The 22,691-nt window shown below is 41.6% G+C and overlaps 1 protein-coding gene across 1 annotated transcript in view; it reads right to left on the bottom strand.

Moving 5' to 3' along the window:
* Positions 1-7,370: 7,370 nt before the first annotated feature.
* The window catches only part of LOC147100318 (serine/threonine-protein phosphatase 2A 65 kDa regulatory subunit A beta isoform), a 61,031-nt gene continuing 45,710 nt past the window's right edge, over positions 7,371-22,691 (bottom strand). Inside the window, exons 12-15 of the mRNA XM_085967883.1 lie at positions 15,564-15,718; positions 14,227-14,369; positions 10,459-10,550; positions 7,371-8,651 (exon numbers count right to left, since the gene is read on the bottom strand). Of these exons, the coding sequence (XP_085824009.1) occupies positions 8,635-8,651; positions 10,459-10,550; positions 14,227-14,369; positions 15,564-15,718 (407 nt within the window). The 3' untranslated portion in view covers positions 7,371-8,634. The remainder of the gene's footprint in view (positions 8,652-10,458; positions 10,551-14,226; positions 14,370-15,563; positions 15,719-22,691) is intronic.

Here is a 22,691-nt window from a genome sequence, read left to right as displayed (position 1 = left end):
ATGAAGAACTTGTTCCCTATTTCTTAAATTTACCGTGTATTAAATTGAGCCTATAGCCCGTCTATCAGAATTAAAAGTAATATTTCAGATTTACGTTTCCCACACCCTTAACTATCTTTTATACCTCTAAGATTGTCTCATATGCTTCCTTTCAAGGCTGAAAAGTCCCAAGCTTCCTCCAGCCTTTCTTCATAATGTAGACCTTTTATACTAGGGACCAGCCATGTGATTTTTCACTGCACTGCCTCTAGAGCTTGAATGTCTCCCTTGTTTCTTGGCGACCAGAACTGGGTATAGTTGGTGCCTTCCGATCAGAGCATTGTATAGTTTGATCATGACACATATTATGGTGCTTCAGCTATGTACGTCAACGTTCTATTGGCTTTGTTAATTGCTGCTCAGTCCTAGCTGGACATGTTTAGTGTTGAATCTACGAAGACTCCGAGGTCTCTCAACCACATACGTAGCTATTTCAACACTACATACAGTGATTAGTATCTGGAATGGTGTGATGGGTAGGAAAGTGGCAACACAAACTGCAGCATCATGCAAGAAGCAGTTCGATCTTATGCTGAGGGATTGTAAGTTTCTATAGAAGGATGAACCATAAAGCAAAGCATTAATGTTTAAAATCTAGGTTTTGAATTGGAAAGAACTTTAGTTTGCAGGTCAGGTAATGTGCATGTATCTGTGACTTTTGGTTTCATGAGAATGTCTATTTTATAAAGTTTACTTAACTTGATAGTGTAGCTGGCAGTGTTGGCCTGACCTTGATGAAACTACTCCTGTAGTTAAATAAAAGTAGTTAATTTAACCACACCTGGCAGGCTCCTCTGCCCAACTGTGCAGAGAGAAACTGAATGTGCACTAAAAAAAAGGAACAGAACACAAATATTGATGTGGCAACAGCGGTTTCATAATGGTCAGAAGTGTCCTTCCCTTCCTGTGAAGTACATTGCAATAGTCGAGTGTGGATGAGGGTTTCTGCAGCAGATGAGCTGAGGTGGGGCAGAGGCAGGTGATATTAGAGATGGAAGTAGGTGATTTTGGTGATGAGAGGATTATGGAGTCGGGGAAGCTCAGTTCAGGGTCAAATAGGACAGGTTGCAAACAGTCTGGTTCAGCCTAAGACTGGCTAGGGAGAGTGATGGAATTGGTGGCTATGGAACGGAGTTTGAGATAGAGGCCAAAAGACAAATGCAGTCACAATCTCTCAATATTGGATCCAGGTGCAAGTTTGACTGCTTTGAACTGCTAGAATGTTCCTTTTTGTTTAATACATCGACCGAGATGGAATAACCAATATTATTGGACTTTATTTATTTTTAAACTGTTTTCTGTCTTCTCCTACCCATAAGGACTCCCTCCTGGTGTACTGTTCCAAGTGCTGATCACCTTCCAGTACCTCACTCCAATCATGTGAACCAGTATCGGCAGGTTATCCAAATGAAGGGGACAGCACAGCCGAGCATGATCCAGCCTTTACCCAACACCCATTTCCAGCTATTGGGAATGGAAAGCCTGGCCAATTTTTCCCTCCCAACCCAAGGCCATTGAGACCAATTGCATTGCCCCTTCTGCTACCTTGGCTTAGATCAGCTACCTCATCACATAGTGGATCTTCCAGATTTGAGTAGCTCAGCTATGTATAGATAAACCTGAGTTATTGGAGAAACAATTCAATTTTTAAAAATCAGATAATGCTTTATTACTCTCTTAAAATAACATTTCAATATGTAAATCTAGAGGATATACTTGTAAAGATGCCCAGTGGATTTCTATACCCAGCTAGGTAGAACTGTCTCTTAACACTCAATAATTCAGAAGTCAAAGGCACCTGGGAGCTAACCTCATTATCTGGGTCACACGATGACAAGGATATTTGTAAATTGCCCTCGAGTTGAGTGTTTTATTTTGTAGTGATTGTTTAACATCTGAAATAATGCATTTATGCAATCTATTATGTTAGCCATTTGGGTGTAACTGATGTTTCAGTTTCAAGGGATCAATGAAAATCAGTTGCACCTGTGCACACACACTGAATTAGGCTGGTTTGCGGATTTAATTACAGTATTACATTTACTTTTGAGCGAACGGCAGTAGAGTCTGGCCTTAACAAAGCAAATCATTTAAAATATTCTCTATGCTGCCAACTGTTGTAAAACATTAAAAAAAATAATGTACATACACAAATCTATTTGGTTAATGTTTTTTGTTTACTCTGCTATATAGGTTTCAATCTTCTCTGCTAAATGCCAGCCACTGGGAGTTATGCCAAAGGAACAAATTTCCATTTATATATTACCTTCTACATCCCAAAATGCTTCAGAGCCAATGAATTACTTTTGAAATGTAGTCATTATTATTAGGTGGCAAAACATGGCAGCCAACTTTGTGTTTGTGGAACATGTGTCTTGGTGATGTTGGTTGAGAATGGAATCTTCTTGCATGCATCTGAACATGCAAATGGAGCCCCGGTTTAACATCTCATCTGAAAGAATGCACCTCCTACAATATAGCACTCCCTCAGTACTGCACTGAAGTAAACTCTCAACCTTCTAACTCGGGGGCAAGACAGCTGCCAACACAGCCAAGCGGAGACGATAGATCTTCATCGCTTGGGAAGTGTCCTGTCCAATGCTTCCCCACAGCAGCCAGATGGAGCAATGAACCAACATCTCTCCCTTCTATGCTACATCAATTTTCAAATTCACTAGCAAGATTAATTTACATTTTTGTAGGTTTTGAGTCACTTTTTTGTAAATGCTACTGAGAATCAGCAATTTGATCTGGAGAAGATATTGAGCTGAAACAACAATCCACACCCCCCACACTGGCCAGGCTCAGTAACTCCTCCCAGATCATTCCCTAACTGATACAATCACGATAGTCACCATTAAATCCAATAAAGAATTCAGCAGAAAACTTATTTACCCAGCGAGTGGTTAGAACGTGGAACTTGCTACCACAAACAGTAGTTGAGGCGAATAGCATAGATGCATTTAGCAAGCTAGATAAGTACACGGGGAAGAAAGAATAGAAGGTTACGCCGTTAAGGTTAGATGAGGTAGGGTGGGAGGAGGCTCGCGTGGAGCATAAACACCAGCATAGACCAACTGGGTCGAATGGACTGTTTCTGTGCTGTAATTTCTAAGTAATTCTATATCATACCAATGCGTACCCTATGAGCAAATAATCAACATGAATGCAGAAAGTAAAAATTAATTTAAAATAACCTTCTTTGAAGGTTATAGAACTAGTAATTGCAAATGCTGATGACTAGATAAGAATCAACTTATTTTTTAATTAATTCATTGTTTAATTGATGCACTTCAGAAGAGTGAATGCACCATGGGATTGAGCCCCCTGCAATGCAGCCACAAGATAGCACTATTAATGGGCTCAGACTCTTGGCAAGCTGATTGTGAGCAACATTGAGAGAGATGAATAAAGCACTCCATGAAAGAGCCTCCAAACAGAACAGCTTTGGTATTTCGAGAGGGGTCAGGGACAGAGGTTTCTGAACAGCACCGCATTCTAGCTATTTGAAGAACTATTTTTTTAAATGCCAAAGGTACCTGATGCCACAATGCAGTCAAGTACCAACACCCTGCAAGACAGGGTGGCTACTCTCCATGAGAGGTACTTCCCATTGAAATGGAGGGCAGAACAGTAGGAGTCAATCTTCAAAAGTTACAATGCAATTGGGACCTACCCAGGAGCAGGTTGCATGGCCACTCTTTCCAAGACAACAGGGTGTAGAGATAATTAACTCAAAATGTATTCATTGCTTGGGGTGCCAGTTAACTTTTAGTTAGAATAATTAAGTACAAATAAATGAAAACAAAATGCAAACTGCTGTACAATACTTCTGGGGTACTTCCCATGTGTCTCAATCTCAGGGTTAAGACACGGAAATGCAGCCCAGTTTATGCAGCAGTCCTACTTTTCTAAATACTTCATGTGATAATCAATGCAGAATTTCAACAGTTTAAGTGACATTGAGCACTACATGGCATTGCATCACTGTCAGCCTGAATCTAGCGCTGCATGACTCCATCTCCATGTCAGAGATTAAAATTAAGCAACATTTCATTCACCAGTCACAGCAGTAAGCTTGATGTCTGCATAAAAGATTGCTGCCAAACACAAAGGCTGTTTATCACTCAGGCGACAGGCTCTAAGTATGTCTGTCAGTACTATCTCAGTACAGTTTATGTGCAGAGAAGAAATTTGATTCAAAACAATTTCTCTTGTACAAGTCCTTGTATATTCGAATATAGTACAAATGGAACACTGAAGGATGGTGGAAATTTCACAAATTAAAAAAAAAACAAAAATCACAATGTCAATACTAATCTGCTTTACAGTACGTGCTTGGAGATAAGCACCAACATTCCTCTGTATATATGCAGCAGGCATGTATGTGCTACCCACTGAACGATTTGTTCCATATTTTAGCGGCAAAATATTTCCTATACGTTTCACTTGTACAGAATAAGAGTTCATTTTCTTTCATTGCTGGGCGCCTCTGTAGCACACAGCAACAGTTCTGTTGCCAATCTTTGATCCATGCAGCTTAAAAAGTTGTATGCTGTGCCGCTGCCAGCTGTTCATCAGTACTCCTTTTACTTTAGCGTTGGGCGATTTATGAAGACAGGTCAATTACTGGCAGCCGACTTAATGGATGTGAAAAACAGATTTGAGAATATTACATTTACAATTTTGATAGTTCTCAGTGTGGAACACCATACCCTGTAACAGTGCAACCTGGCAGCACAGCAACATTTACATCCAAGATTAAATTTGATTTTGGTTTCATTGTTTGATCAGCTGGTAGCACACGCCAGCCATCAGGCCAAGTGTCCAGAGTGCATACCTGTTCTCAGCTTTTGCTAGAGATCTTCCATTCTATTGTACTTGGTAAGTCATACATCCTAAGCACAAAATTGGGATAACTTGTTAACCTTTCTAGACAGGTTCATGAAAGTTGGGGGGGGGGGGGGGGGGAGAGAAAGAAGAGGAGAGAGAAAGGAAGAACGAAAGAAAGGAGGAAAGAGAAAGAAAGTGAGAGAGAGAGAGAATTATTCCAGTACATAGTTCAGTTATGCAGCACCAACAAATTGGACAGACAACCAGATAGTTACCTTCAGCCAACTCTTCCTGTCTGAGTGGAGATACATTTGATCAGCTCTTAGTAAAGTTGCATTTTTTTATCCGTTTATCAGGGGACTTGCTCACCGTGTCACAAGCACGTCTCAATGAATTATGGACCAAAATTAATCCAACTTCCTCAGACGACACAACGCTTGGTTCATGAGATTGCTCTCTTCACAAATGTGCAATGTTTCTTTAAGGTTGTGTACATGGCAGGCAGCTCAAAAGCCGTTTATTCTTGGTGCACTAAGAGCGGGGTCAGCCATCAAAGACAAATAACCGCTGCAGATAAATGTGGATGGTTCATAGGCAGAGTGTTATTTTTAGTTCAATAAAAAAAGTCAAATATCACCAGTAAAACATCACAGACATAATTTTTCTGCTATGTTCCAGTGTCATTACCTAAAAATGTTTTGCATGCAGCTGTTCAAGGAGTTAAATCACTTAAGTAATGCTGCTGGAACATGCATTAGTCGACATAGCATCCATGAGTTGCCATTAGTGTCCCAGTAGAATTAATTCAAATTTTGTCTGCTGCCAGCTAACACCAGGGTCAATTTTGAGATTTGTCCTTGAAGTTGCCTCCCTTTGAAGTCATTTACTATTTAAAAAAAACAAAGTTAGATCACTATACTTTTCAGTTTAAAAGGAAAGGTGGTGAGCAGATGGGGAGGGAGGACAAGAAAACACAGGAAAAGGAGATCTACTGGAGGAAATAGCAATCCCTTTAACAAGCATATCGAGAGGGAAATCTTTTTGTGCTGGCATGTTACCGTAAAAGCTTGTGCGCAGGTCACACCTTTATACTCATTTTAATGTTCTTCAAATATCAGAATGCAACTCAGCCACTTTAACACTTGAAAATTAAAACTGCATCAATAAAAACAAGGGAGCAACCAGCAGTTCAGATTAAACATTGTGCATTTTTTCACTGCCCTGCTTTAGGTTTCCATCATGTCAAAATGTTTAAAGCGTTCATGGTACTTTTGAGTAATGCGATCTGATGTACCAGATAACAAGAGCAGCAAAGTCACGGGAACACCATCACCTTCCAGTTCCCCTTCCAAGTCACATAGCGTCCTGACTAGGACATATACTGCTGTTCCTTCATTGACCCTGGGTCAAAATTCTGGAATTCCCTACTTACTACGGTGAGAGCACCATCAAATCGATTACAGGAAACTTTGTTTTATCCGGAGGTTGTATGTCCGGAAACCTCGATCTAACGGCAGAAATCAGCAGCTATTTTGTTAGGTTTTTTTTCTTCTCCTAGCATGTTTTTAAAAAAAAATATAAAACAGTTAGTCTCTGGAAAGCCTCTCTGAAGCTGTTGCTAAGCTACAGAGACGCTTCCAAGGTACGGGCCGACTGTTTACAAGCTGTTGCTAAGCAACGGTGTTTGTTGTCAGATAGAGATGAAAACCTCCGTATCCTTCAACATTAGCGCTGGTCTGTCCGGAAGTTTTCATAGATCGGCATCACGCCAGTCCCGTCGGTGCCGGATATCGCGAAGTTTCCTGTACTACAATAGTTCAAGATGATGACCCACCACCAGCTTCTCGGGGGCTACAAAACAACCAATCTTGGTTATTGCACAGGGACCAGCTGAAATCCCACATAAACATGTTTTTGAAGAAATACTGCACATGTACATATTGACTGCCATACAAAGTGAGTGTCAACATTGGAGGGAAAACCACTGCATATGGTAGGAGTGGTCCATGCAAGCAAAACCAGCACTAGTCTGGGGAAAAGTGCAGTTTTCAGGAAGAAAATGCAGCACTGAAGCTTTGCTATTCCAAAGCTTCATGAACACACAACTTTATTACAGCAAAAGAGAGAGTAAATTGGTTGGCACATCTTCAATTTTAAACTAAAGTTATGAGGTTTACAAGACATCAGAAAAGGACACAGCCTGCTACAGTCGGTCTGTCTCTCCGCTTTGACCCTATTTGTTGGAATCAATTTGCTACTTTCACTTCAATGACATAGATTTTGAATTAACCGTTAGCTCGTGGTATACTTGGACTAGTTTAAAAGGAAAGATTAGTGAACAGTACAGCAATAAAATACACATCAACTTTAAAAGCAAAACAACAGCAGGAAACAATTACAAAATACAGCATACCATGCACTTTCTATGCTATCACAGTCTATAAAGTCATGAAGAATCTAACCCTGCTGCTTTCTCAAGTTTGCAACACAACACAAAGTTTGCCTTTTTCCACTTTATTAGAGCGACAACAAAACAATAGTGTAATATACAAACTAGGAAAAAACATCCACTGGCAAATGGGTTCAATCCATCCAACATGATCTAAAATTGTTCAAAGACCAATGTTGAAAGCAACTCAACTGTAAAAATGCACCATTTTCAGTATTGAAGTAGCTTCCAAAATTCAACTACCCCAGTCGACTGGAATGACACGATTTCTTGTAGTTCTGTTCGGCAAGGGAGTCTCAGCCACAAGTTCTGAAACAGAGCAGAACTGGAAAATCTACCTAACTAATAAAGTACAAAAGCAAGACAGTCTAACGGGAAAATGGTATAAAATGACTAAATACCCACAATACCTGTTGGCACCGATGTTAAGTGATTGAAATGAATAAACTTAAGCAGAGGGGTGGCATTTACATTTAACGCATTGAAACCAAGGTAATTCCCTAGCTGTCGGATTAGAAAAATCGGACAAGAGTTTTGAATAAAAATGAACATCTGCTGTTTTTAAAAGGAAAAATTTGTCACAAGTCTATGTAGTCAACAATGATTGACGATAAAGGAAAAGTGAGAGAAAGATGGAAATACAAAGCAGGTCATTCAGCACCCGAAAGAGGAAAAAAAAAAAAAATCGGATTAACATTTCGGTGGAACCCTTCATTAGGAATCCAACCCAAAACATTAATCTACCTTACACTTCCAGGTGACAGGCCTACTGTGCATTTCCAGCCGCTTCAGTTTTATGATTAATGTTTATATTTGCCATTGGGATATTTGGATGCACTCAAAAATTCTTTTTTGGGGGGGGCGGTGTAGAGAAAGAGAAAGAGAGACAAAACATGCTGGCAACTGTTGAATACAAGTGAATTTTGGTACAGTGGTGGTTACATCAGTAACAGGGTAAGGTCACTTGAGCAAGCACCACTTACAAAAACACAATCCACTTCCCCCATTTTTTTTTTTTTTTGCAGTCAACAGCTAAACCTTTTAGATACACGATGTCACTGGGTACTCTACAACCAATGAAAATAAATAAATGTAGCTCACAACTATGATCACTCAAGCTAAATTTAGGCAGCAGCAAATCACAGAAACTAGAGTCTCCAATGCAGCCAAAATCCAGTGACACTACCAATGATACATTTATATTTTTCACGGTTTTGTTTAAGAAATAGTGGAACACACAGTTTTCAACGACGTCAGCACCAGGGGCAGGGTCTTGCTGCAAATATGGAGATAATTTCTTCATTTCGCTCTTTCTATGCCAAAGCAAGCACTAGATAAAGGAAAGAGAAGTACATATTATTTTACAGATTAAACATTAAAAGGGAAAACAAATGTGAATGCTGGTAACCTGAATTTAAAACAGAAAATGATCAAAATGCACACTAGGGTCAGTCAGAATTTAAAAAAAGGAAAATTATTTTAACATTTTGGGTGGGATTCTAACAATGGGTCCAAGCTGAGATATTAACCTTAATTTTCCTTTCGATGTTGGCAGATCTCGTGCATTCCAGGTGAATTCATTCTTTAGAATAGTCATCAAACATTATTTCCTGCTGTTTCAAAACCTACCAGCTTGTACTAACCCTGTTCAATTTTGAAAGTAGTGAACATTTTATCTGTACTTCAGAATTCTGAAATATTTGAATACAGCTCACAGGAGGTAGGAGAACAGATCATAGGAACCTCCCATTTTTGATGGAACACCATAGATTCAGTCAAAAGGATCACAAAGGAAAAAAAACCACAAACTTGCATTTCTATAGCACCTTTCACAACCTCAGGATGTCCCAAAATGCTTCACATCCAATTAATTACTTTTGAATTGCAGTCATTGCTGCAATGTAGGGAAACATGGCAGTCAATAGGCACACAGCAAGGTCCCACAAATAGCAATGAGAAAAACAATCCATTAAACTGGTTTAGTGGTGTTGGTCGAGCGATAAATATTGACCAGAACACCCCTTGTTCTTCTTCGAATAGTGTCACAGGATCTTTTATACCCACCCGAGAAGGCAGATAGGCAATGTTCTCTAATTTTTTTTTGGGGTGTGTTGCCCCTTTAAGGGGCTGCACAGCCCATTCAAAAATACTGCATATGCGCAGTTTTTCCAATTTAAAAGCCAGTGAAGTGGCTGCGCGGGAGCTGCAGAGCACTGCGCGGCCACGCGGCTTAAAAGAAAACATTGCGGATGGGGGTCTCGGTTTAATGTCCAATCCGAAAGACAACAGTGCTGCACTGGACGGTCAACTGAGATAGCTGTTTGTAGGACCTTGCTGTGCACCTATTGACTGCCATGTTTCCCTACTCAAAAGTAATTAATTGGATGTGAAGCATTTTGGGACATCCTGAGGTTGTGAAAGGTGCTATAGAAATGCAAGTTTGTTCTCTTTTTTTCCCTTTGTGATCCTTTTGACTAAATCTATGGTGTTACATCAAAAATGGGAGGTTCCTATGATCTGTTCTCCTACCTCCAGGGTTAGCTGTTCCAAGTCTCTAGACTGGGTCTTGAATGTACAATCTTCTGAATTTGAGGTGTGAGTACTACCACTGAGCCAAAGATAATCGCCAAGATAATTTCAACATCACCAGTTTTTCCAAGCTTTCTAACCTTGAACAATTGTCAGTTCATCTATTGGTGACCCTTCCAAATGTCACTGCAGTGGTTTCATTTCTATTCATGATTTCGCCCTGGTTTGCAAGTGTAATTTGTTTATTTTTAAAGAGAACAGTCACTTTGGACACTTTCAGAATTTATAATCCATAAAATTTGTATCACCTCCATTTTTAGACATACTGGGGACTGCTCAATTCTTCCTTGCACTTCAGAGTTTAGTTACAGGTAAAGTTTATTACACAGACATCTTCTGGTTAATTGTATCTAGCCTCATCTACCGAGCACGTCAAAAGGGTGCCATTGTATCATGAAGGAACAAGTAAATCAAGACTCTAGGGAGCATTCAGGTGGTACTCAGCATTAGAGATCTGGCAACAAATAAATAGGCCAATAATGCAAGTCTCAACTGTTTGAAGGAATATCATCTATTCTGACACCAGAGTGTCCAAAGCAGCAGCTTACCAGTTATAGCTTCCTGTGCAAAGTACTTCACATCCATATCTTGGTCCTGACTCAGTTTCTCCAATATGGGTTTGACTTCACTCTGTAAAGTGCTGTGATTTAAAATCAACATTTTAGCTTCTGTAGCCTTTAAAAAGTATAAGTCAGAAATATCAGAACTTTCATTTTATTACATTGAAACCCACAATTATACTGGATATTGTACTTTGATTAAAATCTACTTTTGTGCCTCTCCCCCTCCTGCCCCCACAGACTGCTCAGACGGGTTAGCTGATCTCAGCCAGGACAGTACTGAGAGAAGGTGACCAAGGCTGGGAACTGAATATTCAGGGGTATTTGCCATTTCGTAAGGATAGGCAGAAAGGAAAAGGAGGTGGTGTAGCTCTGTTAATAGGGATGAGATCAGTGCAGTAATGAAAAATGATATTGGCTTAGAAGATCAAGACGTAGAATCAGTTTGGGTGGAGATAAGAAATAATAAGGATAAGTAGTCACTGGTGGGAGTGGTCTACAGGCCCCCAAACAGTAGCCACACTGTAGGACAGAGTAGAAGTTAAGAAATAATAGAGACTTGTAAGAAAGGTACAGCTATAATCATGGGAGATTTTAATCTTCATATTGATTGGACAAAGCAAATTGGCAAAGGTAGACTTGAAGAGTTCTTGGAGTGTATAAGGGATGGTTTCTTGGAACTATACGTTGTGGAACCAACCGGGGAGAAGACTATTTTAGATCTGGTAATGTGTAACGAGGCTGGATTAATTAATGATCTCAAAGTGAAGGATCCTCTTGGGAAGAGTGATCATAGCATGGTAGAATTTCAAATTCAGTTTGTGGGCGAGAAAGCTAGGTCTCAAACTAGTGTCCTGAACTTAAATAAAGGTAATTACAAAGGTATGAAGGCAGACTTGGTTAAAGTGGACTGGGAAAATATATTACAGGGTAAGACTGTAGAAAAGCAGTGGCAAACATTTAAGGATATATTTCATAAATCTCAGCAAAGATATATTCCAGAGAGAAAGAAAGACTCTAAGAGAAGGATGAGCCATCCGTGGCTAACTAAGGAAGTAAAGGATGGTATCAAATTGAAAACAAAACCACACAATGTTGAAGAATAGTGGATTGGGAATTTTTTTTAAACCAGCAAGGGATGACTAAAAAAATGATAGAGAGAAGACAGCTTATGAGAGTAAGCTAGCAGGAAATATAAAAACAGACAGTAAGAGCTTCTACAGGTATATAAAAAGGAAGAGAGAAGCAAAAAGTAAACATTGGTCCCCTAGAGGAAGAGTCTGGGGAATGAATAATGGGAAAAGGGGAAATGGCAGAGACTCTGAACAACTATTTTGTATTGGTCTACATGGTAGAAGACACTAAAAGCATCCCAATAATGGATAATCAAGGGGCTATTGGGGTGGTGGGGGGGGAACTTAAAACAATCACTATCACTAGAGAGAAAGTACTAGGTAAACTAATGAGACTAAAGGTGGACAAGACCCCTGGACCTGATGGCCTGCATCCTAGAGTCTTAAAAGAGGTGGCTGCAGAGATAGTGGTTGTAATCTACCAAAATTCCCTGGATTCTGGAGCGGTCTCACCAGACTGGAAAACCGCAAATGTAACGCCCCTATTTAAGAAAGGAAGGAGACAGAAACCAGGCAGTTAGCCTAACGTCTGTCATTGGGAAAATGCTGGAGTTCATCATTAAGGAAGTGGTAGCAGGACATTTAGAAAATCAGAATATAGTCAAGCAGAGTCAGCATGGTTTTATGAAAGGGAAATCATGTTTGACAAATTTGCTGGAGTTCTTTGAGGATGTAATGAGCAGGGTGGATAAAGGGGAACCAGTAGATGCCGTGTATTTGGATTTCCGGAAGGCATTCGATAAGGTGCCACATAAAAGGTTACTGCACAAGAGTCCACGGGGTTGGGGGTAATATATTAGCATGGATAGAGGATTGGCTAACTAACAGAAAACAAAGAGTCGGGATAAATGCCGCAGGGATCAGTGCTGGGGCCTCAACTATTTACAATCTATGTTAATGACTTGGATGAAGGGACTGAGTGTAATGTAGCCAAATTTGCTGATGATACAAAGATAGGTGGGAAAGCAAATTGTGTGGAGGACACAAAGAATCTCCAAAGGGATATAGATAGGCTAAGAGAGCAGGCAGGAATCTGGCAGATGGAGTATAATGTGGGAAAATGTGAGGTTATCCACTTTGGTAGAGAAAATAAAAAAGCAAATTATTTAAATGGGGAGAGATTACAAAATGCTGAGGTAGAGGGGGATCTGGGGGTCCTTGTACATGAAAAACAAAGTTAGCATGCGGGTACAGCAAGTAATTAGGAAGGCAAATGGAATGTTGGCCTTTACAGCAAAGGGAAAGGAGTATAAAAGTAGGGAAGTCCTGTTACAACTGTACAGGGCATTGGTGAGACCATACCTGGAGTACTGCGTACACTTTTGGTCTCCTTATTTAAGGAAGGATATACTTGCATTGGAGGCAGTTCAGAGAAGGTTCACAAGGTTGATTCCGGAGATGAAAGGGTTGTCTTGTGAAGAAAGGTTGAGCCTACAGTTTTTGGAGTTTAGAAGAATGAGAGGGGATCTTATTGAAACACAAGATTCTGAAGGGGCTTGACAGGGTAGATGCAGAGAGGATGTTTCCCCTCGTGGGGGAATCTTGAACTAGGGGGCATAATTTCAGAATAAGGGGGCACCCATTTAAAACGGAAATGAAGAGGAATTTCTTCTCTGAGGGTCATGAATCTTTGGAATTCTCTTCCCCAGAGAGCTGTGGAGGCTGGGTCATTGAATATATTTAAGGTGGAGATAGACAGATTTTTGAATGGTAAGGGAGTCAAGGGTTATGGGGAGCAGGCAGGGAAGTGGAGTTGAGGCTAAGATCAGATCAGCCATGATCGTATTGAATGGCAGAGCAGGCTCAAGGGGCCAAATGACCTACTCCTGCTCCTACGTCTTATGTAAGCTGCAATTGGGCTCCTTTTCTTTGGGCTAGAGGGTGGGAAACGACAGGGGAGAAAAAGAAAATCACCTAAAGAGGTCATTTTAACTTGTGGTGGTGGCAGAGAGTGGGCAGTAGCAGATTAGCTTCCTTTCCACGGAGAACAAAATCTGGCAGATTGTATAACTTGCAACCAATCCACGACCGCACGTTTTCCAATACTGCCGAAAGTTAAAATGACCCCTCAAGGCTTCTGCTCCTGATCAGCATCTGCAGTTCAATGGCCTTTTCTTGAAAATGTGCGTATGTGACTGAGGACACTATTAGGTATAGCTGCAATGGCCCCATACAACAACAATAACAACTTGTATTTATATAGCGTCTTTAACGCAGTAAAACATCCCAAGGTGCTTCACAGGTTAAATAGCTCGCTGGCACTCACACTCGTGTGATTAATGGACAATTTGGCAGGTCTACTGGTACTTGTAGAATTTACTGTAGCGTAGGACGCAGGAAGGGAAAAGAGGGGGAGAAAATTGGGAATGGGGAAGAGAACTATTTATAAGCATTTGTTCAAACTGTTTGAAGATCTATAACCACTGCCAACAATCTCAACCAGGTCCAGTCAGACTGAAGTCTCAAGTTCCATTTCAGCTTCAGGAAAATCAAGAAACCAGAAGCCACAGATCAGTTGTCCTCACCTTCAGTAAACAAGAGATTCTCCATTCCAGATTCCCTCTCAGAGTCTTAGTTCTGAATCCCAGCTAATTTAAACTGACAATTGCCCGCAAAAACTTACTTAGCATCTAAAACCGGTCCTATTTTCTGCAGCGATTTAGCCACGTTGAAGCGAACATTTGCCACCTGATCACCCGCCATCTGTAGAACCGTTGGCAACATCTGCTTTGCGGTGATATCCTGCCCACAGGCTTCAGACAGCACCTGAAAATTCATCAGAAAAAGCAATGTTCACTCACAAAGTCACAACTTTATTGAACATTTTTGTTATACTGAAGCTCATGGTCAACAGAGTTTGGACAACACACATGAACCACTGTCCCAACAAAGCCCAAACACTTACAGGAACATAGGAATGTACAGGACTGGAAAGGACCATCACAGTCCATCTGACTGGCACAGTGCTTAGAAAGTATTAGGCCACATGACAACAAATTTTTCTCCACACTCTCAAATTTGCCAATACAAATCAGCCCCCACTGTCTCCCTTGGCTGTCTATTCCATACATTTACCACCCTCTGCATAGATATATAGCAACACACCATTGCATTCAAAAGAAGCACTCAGAAAAAGTTCTGTGCAAGCGTCTCAACTACCCAAAATAAAATGATGAGAGGTTTTTTTTAAATTAGTAAGCAGCAATAGAAATAATAGGTTAGTAAGTCAACAAATAAGGAAACCAGATAGCACAGATAGAAATTTGATGACCCTATGATGACTCCCTATAGTCCAGGGACACTAGTTTAAATAACTATGGCTTACAAGTTAACTATCAAAACCTTCCCACATTTAATTTTCCTGCAACTATAAAATTACAATTAAAAAAAAATGAAGGCTAACCTGCCTTCCTCTCCTTGTATTTAGCTCCATACATGGACATCGCCATAAACATTAAATTACTATCTTTACAGAAAAGACTGGCAGGCACACAGAAATGGTGTTGGATGGAATGCCTCTGACCAGTTCATTTCAGTAAGCCAACCCAACAAGAAACTGTCAAATTCCAGTTGGAGGATGCCCAAGTTAGACACGCCCATCATAGCGGAGATTTGAACTTCAGTCTTTTGGTCGAGGGTGCAGTGCTCTAGGATTGTAGGTTAACAGACTGCTAGTCAGGCAACTGTTTTCCTCAGACACTGGCAGCTTAACAAGTTGGCACTGCACGATGAGATACCCTTGAATGGAATAGGTTAAATGCCGTTAATTGATTAGTGCAGACCCTAAATACGCACATAGAAGACTATAGAGGTCCTATATGGACCATAAAACAGAATGACATTTCACTTTTCTAAAATTCATTATATTCAAGACTGAACTCAAACTATATTTTTATCTCTATAGAAATACTACTGCAGTTTTCAAAAGATTAATAAAAGCCTGAACAGAATTATACTCACATTAATGCAGAACAGGGTGGTCATTCTATGAAGGTAGTTGGGATCACTAGCCATGGCAAGGACTTTAGGGACAATAGTAGACTCTGCCCAGTCTTTGCCAAACTTCTCCACTAGTTTTGTCAAGTTGTTGGTAGCAGCCTCTCGAATGGCATATACTGGAAGAATGCAGAATCCATAGTCAACTAGCGATCAGAACTGACTAGACATTCCTACTACCCAGTTTCAAACGAATGTGTAAATTCCTTAGATGAAAATAATATATCAGTTTCATGAATGCAAGGCTTGCATTGCAGCCTCAAATCATCAACCTGCTCAAGATCAACTGAGGGGACAAATTTTGAGTACTTGGAAAGTAAAATGGGTTAAAATTGCTTATTACATCATCGCCAGAAGTTATTTTAAAAATGCATACAGCACATTTAGTGGATGAATGGGTCAACTAGTCTCAGCTGAATGCAATGCAAAACAGCCCAATATTACAATAAATACAGAGGAGCTGATTCAAGAGTGTGCACTATGTAGCGAATGGTCATTGTTCAAACATCCCCAATTGGAGCACAAAATTCAACGTGACTTGCATCACCCCCTGCCGCGTCTTCACTATCCCCTCTGACCTTCCCCCTCTTTGACCCCCAAACGATCACTCATCAGCAAAGGCCTGAGCTTCAACCCCTTACGCCCCCACCTCAATGAATTTCGAGCTCGGCACGATGTTGAGCTCTTTTTCCGCCGTCTTCGTCTCCGTGCCCACTTCTCTGGCCAGGAGGCTTCCCCCCCGCACGACTGACCCTTTCTCCCGCTTACAGAATTCCCGTTCTACCTGGACCCCTCCCCCTGGCCTCTTACCCTCTCTAGGTCTTTTCATCGGCCGTCTCCATTTCACTGCTCCCCTCACTCACTCCAACCTACCTCCCTCTGAACTTGATGCACTCCATTCTCTTAGATCCAACCCTGACATTGTCATTAAACCTGCTGGCAAGGGTGGTGCTGTTGTTATTTGGCAAACTGATCTCTACCTAGCGGAAGCTGAACGCCAACTCTCCGACACCTCCTCCTACCTCCACCTGGACCATGACCCCACTACCGAACATCAAACCACCGTTTCCAAGACTGTCACTGACCTCATCTCCTCTGGAGATCTTCCCCCCCTCGGCCACCAACTTCATAGTTCCCCAACCCCGCACAGCCCGCTTCTACCTCCTTCCCAAGATCCACAAACAGGACTGTCCTGGTAGACCCATCGTTTTAGCCGGTTCTTGCCCCACGGAACTTATCTCTTCCTATCTCGACTCTACCTTTTCTCCTCTTGTCCAGTCTCTTCCCACCTACATCCGCGACTCTTCGGACGCCCTCCGCCACTTTAACAGTTTCCAGTTTCCTGGCCCCAACCGCTTCCTTTTCACCATGGACGTACAATCCCTCTACACCGCCATCCCCCACCAGGATGGCCTGAGGGCGCGCCGCTTCTTCCTTGAACAGAGGCCCGACCAGTCCCCATCCACCACTACCCTCCTCCGCCTGGCTGAACTTGTTCTCACATTGAACAACTTCTCCTTTAACTCCACTCATTTCCTCCAAATCAAAGGTGTTGCTATGGGTACCCGCATGGATCCTAGCTATGTCTGCCTTTTTGTGGGATATGTGGAACACTCTTTGTTCCAGTCCTACTCAGGTCCCCTCCCTCACCTCTTTTTCCGATACATTGATGACTGTATCGGTGCTGTTTCCTGCTCTCGCCCTGAACTAGACAATTTCATTCATTTTGCCTCCAATTTCCACCCTTCCCTCACCTTCACATGGTCCATCTCTGACTCTTCCCTTCCTCGACTTCTCTGTCTCCATCTCTGGGGATAGGTTATTGACCAATATTCACTACAAGCCCAGACTCCCACAGCTACCTAGACTACACTTCCTCCCACCCCGCTTCCTGTAAGGACTCTATTCCATTCTCCCAGTTTCTCCGTCTCCGCCGCATCTGCTCCGACGATGCCACCTTCCACACCAGTGCTTCCGACATGTCTTCCTTTTTCCTCAACCGAGGATTCCCCTCTACCATGGTTGACACTGCCCTCGACCGTGTCCGTTCTATCTCCTGCACTCACCCCTGCCCCTCCCTCCCGGAACCACGATAGGGTTCCCCTTGTCCTCACCTTTCACCCCACCAGCCTCCACATTCAATGGATCACCCTCCGCCATTTCCGCCACCTCCAAAGTGATCCACCACCAAACGCATCTTCCCCTCCCCTCCCCTTTCAACATTCCGTAGGGACGGCTCCCTCCGAGACACCCTAGTCCACTCCTCTATCACCCCCAGCACCCCTCCCCTTGCACCTTCCTGTGCAAGCGCAGGAGATGTAACACCTGCCCTTATACCTCCCCCCTTCCCACTGTCCAGGGCCCCAAACACCCCTTCCAGGTGAAACAGCGATTTACTTGTACTTCTTGCAATCTAGTATACTGTATTCGCTGCTCACGATGCGGTCTCCTCTACATTGGGGAGACCAAACGCAGATTAGGTGACCGCTTTGCGGAACACCTCCATTCAGTCCATAAGGGTGACCCCGAGCTTCCGGTTGCCTGTCATTTTAATTCACCGCTCCATTCCCACTCGGACCACCATCTCGTCTCGTTTTTGAATACCTCTTAATGTCTCTTCTCTTTTGTTCTCTCCCAGCCTGGCCTCTTAATCTATTTCATTCCCTGTGCCTCTTTAGTCTTGATAAAGGGTTTTGACCCAAAACGTTGACTCTAATTTCTCTCCACGGATGTTGCCTGGCCTGCTGAGTTTTTCCAGCATTTTCTGCTGTTTTCTGAGGCTAAATACATGTAGGTTCAAATCAAGTTCACTGATTGTGATCAGGATCTTTTGATTTAAACGTGCTCCTGAAGTAAGTTATTTTAATAAAATGAGTCCTGCCATTTTTGGGCAACTGATCCTATTAACAGAACTGTTTGCACCCTGGGAAACATTACATTTTTCAACACTTTATTTACAGCTTCAAACACAAAAATTACATTATCCACATTTGGTTTATGAAGATGATGACGACAAAGCTGAATCGAGGTTCTACACAGTCCCAACTGTGTGAAATGTCTCCTGACTGCTAACAGTTCATAAACTCAACCAGAGAAATCCAACCACATTTAAACGGCTAAAAGGTTGGGAGATATTAAAATGTGTGCCACACAAAGTTAAGTACATCTGAGCTTTTCAAGTCTTAGGAGAGGCTTCCAGCATCAATTAAATACATAACTTGTGCAGCTGTCACCCATGCAGTGTAATTGATAAGAGCTTACGTGCCTGTTACCACACCACTGCAGTGTCTGAGTACATGGTGCTCTATTCATTCTACTTCTGTCGTCAAGACAGAGGTAAATAGGTACCAGCGATAAATTCACCAACACACTTACACCTAACAAGTGATATAATTCTGAGAAAACACACACCTGTCAATACTTTTTAAAACCAGAATCAGCAAGTTAATATAGTGATATCTCATTACAGGCTCAGACCAATGTTGACACTGCTTCTTTCACACTTTGAGTGTACTCGTCACCGTTACAAAATCCATATCCTCGGTACATTAGTACATACAGTCTAACCAAGCCAGTCGCTACAGTTTAAGGAACGTTTAATTGATGACAGCAATTCCAGTCACATTTTAGAATTCTGTTAAACACAACAGTCCCAGTAACTCTTCCTCAGATTCAGCACTGCCACAGTAACTTCTGCTACAACATAAGTTGGCCTTGGAGGGAACGCGTCAGCATACAACCGAGGAAAATCACACCCCACTAAGACTGCAGAATCGCTTCAATAAAGTTCTATGGGATAACCCTGTATCTTTGTGCCAAATCTATACTGTTAAGCAGATTTGTGAACAAGTAATTGTGCTCGAGAGATTTGTGAATGGAACTTTAAAGCGACAGCAGTCTGGCTGGGACATTCCCATCAGGGGGAAAAGGCCAACAATGGGGAGTTCAGCAGGCTTCACATTATCTGAAGCCAGCACCTGGTGGTTGGAAGAAGCCCCTTCCATTAGGAAGTCTTGGTGCCTCCAACAGACAGCACTTTGTTTACACGATGATGCCAATATGGCTGCCCAAGTAAATGGGGTATTGGAGTATTTTTTTTTTTTTTTTTTTATAATTCACAGGAGGTGGGTGCTGCTGGGAAACCCAACATTTATTGTCCATCCCAAATTGCCCTCGAGAAGGTGGTCGTGAGCCACCTTTTTGACAACCGAGTGGCTTGCTAGGCCATTTTAGAAGGCAGATTAAGAGTCAACCACATTGCTGTGGGCCTGGAGTCACATACAGGCCAGACCAGGTAAGGACAGTAATTTCCTTCCCTAAAAAGACATTAGTGAACCGGATGGGTTTTTACGACAATCCGGTAGTTTCATGGTCACTAGCTTTTCTTTTTATTCCAGATTTATTTAACTGAATTTAAATTCCCCAGCTGCTGTGGTGAAATTTGAACACATGCCTTCGGATCATTAGTCCAGGCTTCTGGATTACTAGTCCAGTAACATTACCACTATAACTAGCCCCGTAACATTACCACTATACTACTGTTCCCGTTGTACACCTCCTCCTCACCACTTGTTTTGTGTAGGTTCAAAACAAACGGCTCAAAAAGATCCCAAACTTACAAGGGTATATTGTGTGAGCGCTTTTACTGGCATGGTACAATGGAGAGCTCCAATACTCCCTAATAGCATTTATGACACAAGTGAACAAAGCTCTTTAGCCACATCAAAATGCTAACTAACTGCCATTCCATGCAGTGACAATGGTAGTAAGGAAGAAAGATGTTGTGGTCAATTTCTCCTCTGTTTAAGTTATATTGAACTGTTATTGCTCCAAGAGTCTATATTTTGTTTAAAGCTAGCCAAATAGGACGTGAACAATTGAGAAAGGTGAATGGCCTTTTCTTATTTCGAAGTAATGTTCTTCAATTACATGAAGTAAATTCTCAAATTCCTAAATTATGCAAGATACAGGGCTAGGAGATGCATCATTTAAGAAACAAAACTGCAGTCCATAAAAGGGAGGGGGGATTGGTTTTATTTCACATGCATAAAAGATTCATAATCCAGGTGTGAGTAATCGAGTTTTTCCTCATGAGAAGGCATACTTCGTAAAAATACTAGTATGCTGTATAGATCTAGAGATATTAAATTTTTTATAGGTTATTTAGAAGATGACCATCCACAGTAAAAGGGAAGAGGTGGTGATCTTCCAGATTGCTCTTTTAAAGTTGTTGCAAAGCTACAAATGGTGCTGATCGTATGAATTCATAATTTTTCATTTGTGTGAAAGAGAGACATTGAGATGACTGGAGTGCTCATCGAACATATTGTGGAAATTGGCCTGCAGAGCCTTCCACAAGATATCAATATACTTTTCATTTACGGTTGTCAAGGAAACAATGCTTCAATCCAATTATCAATCGGTGCCTGGGTGACAGATCACATATGCTCTTGCTCTGTCTTCCAGATTAAAGCTGCACTTCTGTTCACTAAGGTCACAGCTATACACAAGGCTGAGATAACTCAGTTATTAACCCTTTCAAGGACGATAATAGTTTCCTGCACCAATTCTAATGGAGACTTGTTATGGGCTTTCCCTGGTGGAGGTACCATTATGGTCAGAGAGAGTTCAGAATTTAAGGGTGACCTGATGAAAATGACTTTCCCATGAATTTATAATAGGTTACAATGCTACAATTTTGTTATATTTAAAAAGACCACACATTTTATTCTACAGCTCTATAAATTTTTCAGATTTCACTGCAATATTCAGCAAGGAAATATTGCAGTTACAGAATTCCAAAGGTGCAAGCAGGTTGGGGGGGGGGGGGGGGGGGGAGGGGAAAAAGAGTTCAAGGTATTAAAAAGGCACAACCTTCATGAAAATTACTTGGCAGGCCTTTCTTTGTTGGCAAAGCAAATGTCCCATTTGACAATGCAATGTCACAGCAAACACGCCCCAGTCATTTACACAATGGCCCAGAAATTCGGGTCGGGGGCTTCCCGCGGGTGCAAGCCCCCGACCTGCACTTACCTAGCACGCCGGCCGTTGAGCTGTGGGCCCGCGTGGAATTCTGATCCTGGGCTTGCTCCAGCTGCCGGCGCGCAGTGCTTGCGTATCCCAGGGGCGCAGTTAGTTCGATGCGGCCCCTGGGATCACGTGGGCCATGGGGAGCCAATCGGAGCAGGGAATGCTCCATTCATAAGTTTGACGAGAAGAACTGTCAAAACTTATAAATACTACGGGCCCCAAAACATCACTAAATCTTCAAATAATTTTTTTTAAAACATCACATTTTTAAAATAAACTATAAATTACATGAAATAACTATTTTAAACAATAATTTAAATTTGAAAAGAATAATTTTATTTTCTAACAGGGCTAAAAATAAACTTACCTTGCTTTAAAGTATTTAAAAATAATAAACCTGTGGAAAAATGTTTTAATTTTAATTAATTCACCACTTACCTTGTTTATATGTGTAAATTCTGCAGACTTACCTTCCCGGGAAAACCTGCAAAAAAAACCTACGTTCGATGCGCAGCCTCTCCCGCGCACACGTTCGAACTCTGAACCCCTTCGTTCAGGAGAACGGAAGTGCTGGTTTCCCGCGTATGCAGGAAACCGGCACTTCCACTGGGCCTACGGGTGAGTACCCCGTGCGTACTCACCCGTGGAGACCCGAATTTCTGGGCCATTGTCATAACACAAATAACACAGGGATCTGCTCCATCACCAGAAAGTCTTCCAGCTACTTAAGATAAGGCCCCTTTAATAGTTGCAGCATACAGCTATTGCTAAGCTCACCACCCCGGTAAACATAGAATCAAAGCAAGTAATTTAAATTAAAAAGTGCTTCATTGGAAACATTTCCCCTTTATGTATCATGTCTGTGCACCTAGCTTCCAGCACGGGAAGGATTCATTCAACATCGGCAAATCAAAACAACCAATACAAAAACCTATTTTTATAACTGACACTCATCTTAGCAGCTCAATAGTTCTTGTGCATAACTGCAGTTTTATTTTACAAATTTTGATTATAAATTAAAACATGTGGTTAAAATACACACCAGTATTACATATATATTAA

The sequence above is a fragment of the Somniosus microcephalus genome, chromosome 26, assembly GCF_052327205.1.
Source record: "Somniosus microcephalus isolate GS21.2 chromosome 26, FLI_Smic_1.0, whole genome shotgun sequence".
Lineage (NCBI taxonomy): Eukaryota > Metazoa > Chordata > Chondrichthyes > Squaliformes > Somniosidae > Somniosus > Somniosus microcephalus.
Note: the sequence above shows the minus strand (reverse complement) of the source record. Positions and strands in the feature narration are given on the sequence as shown.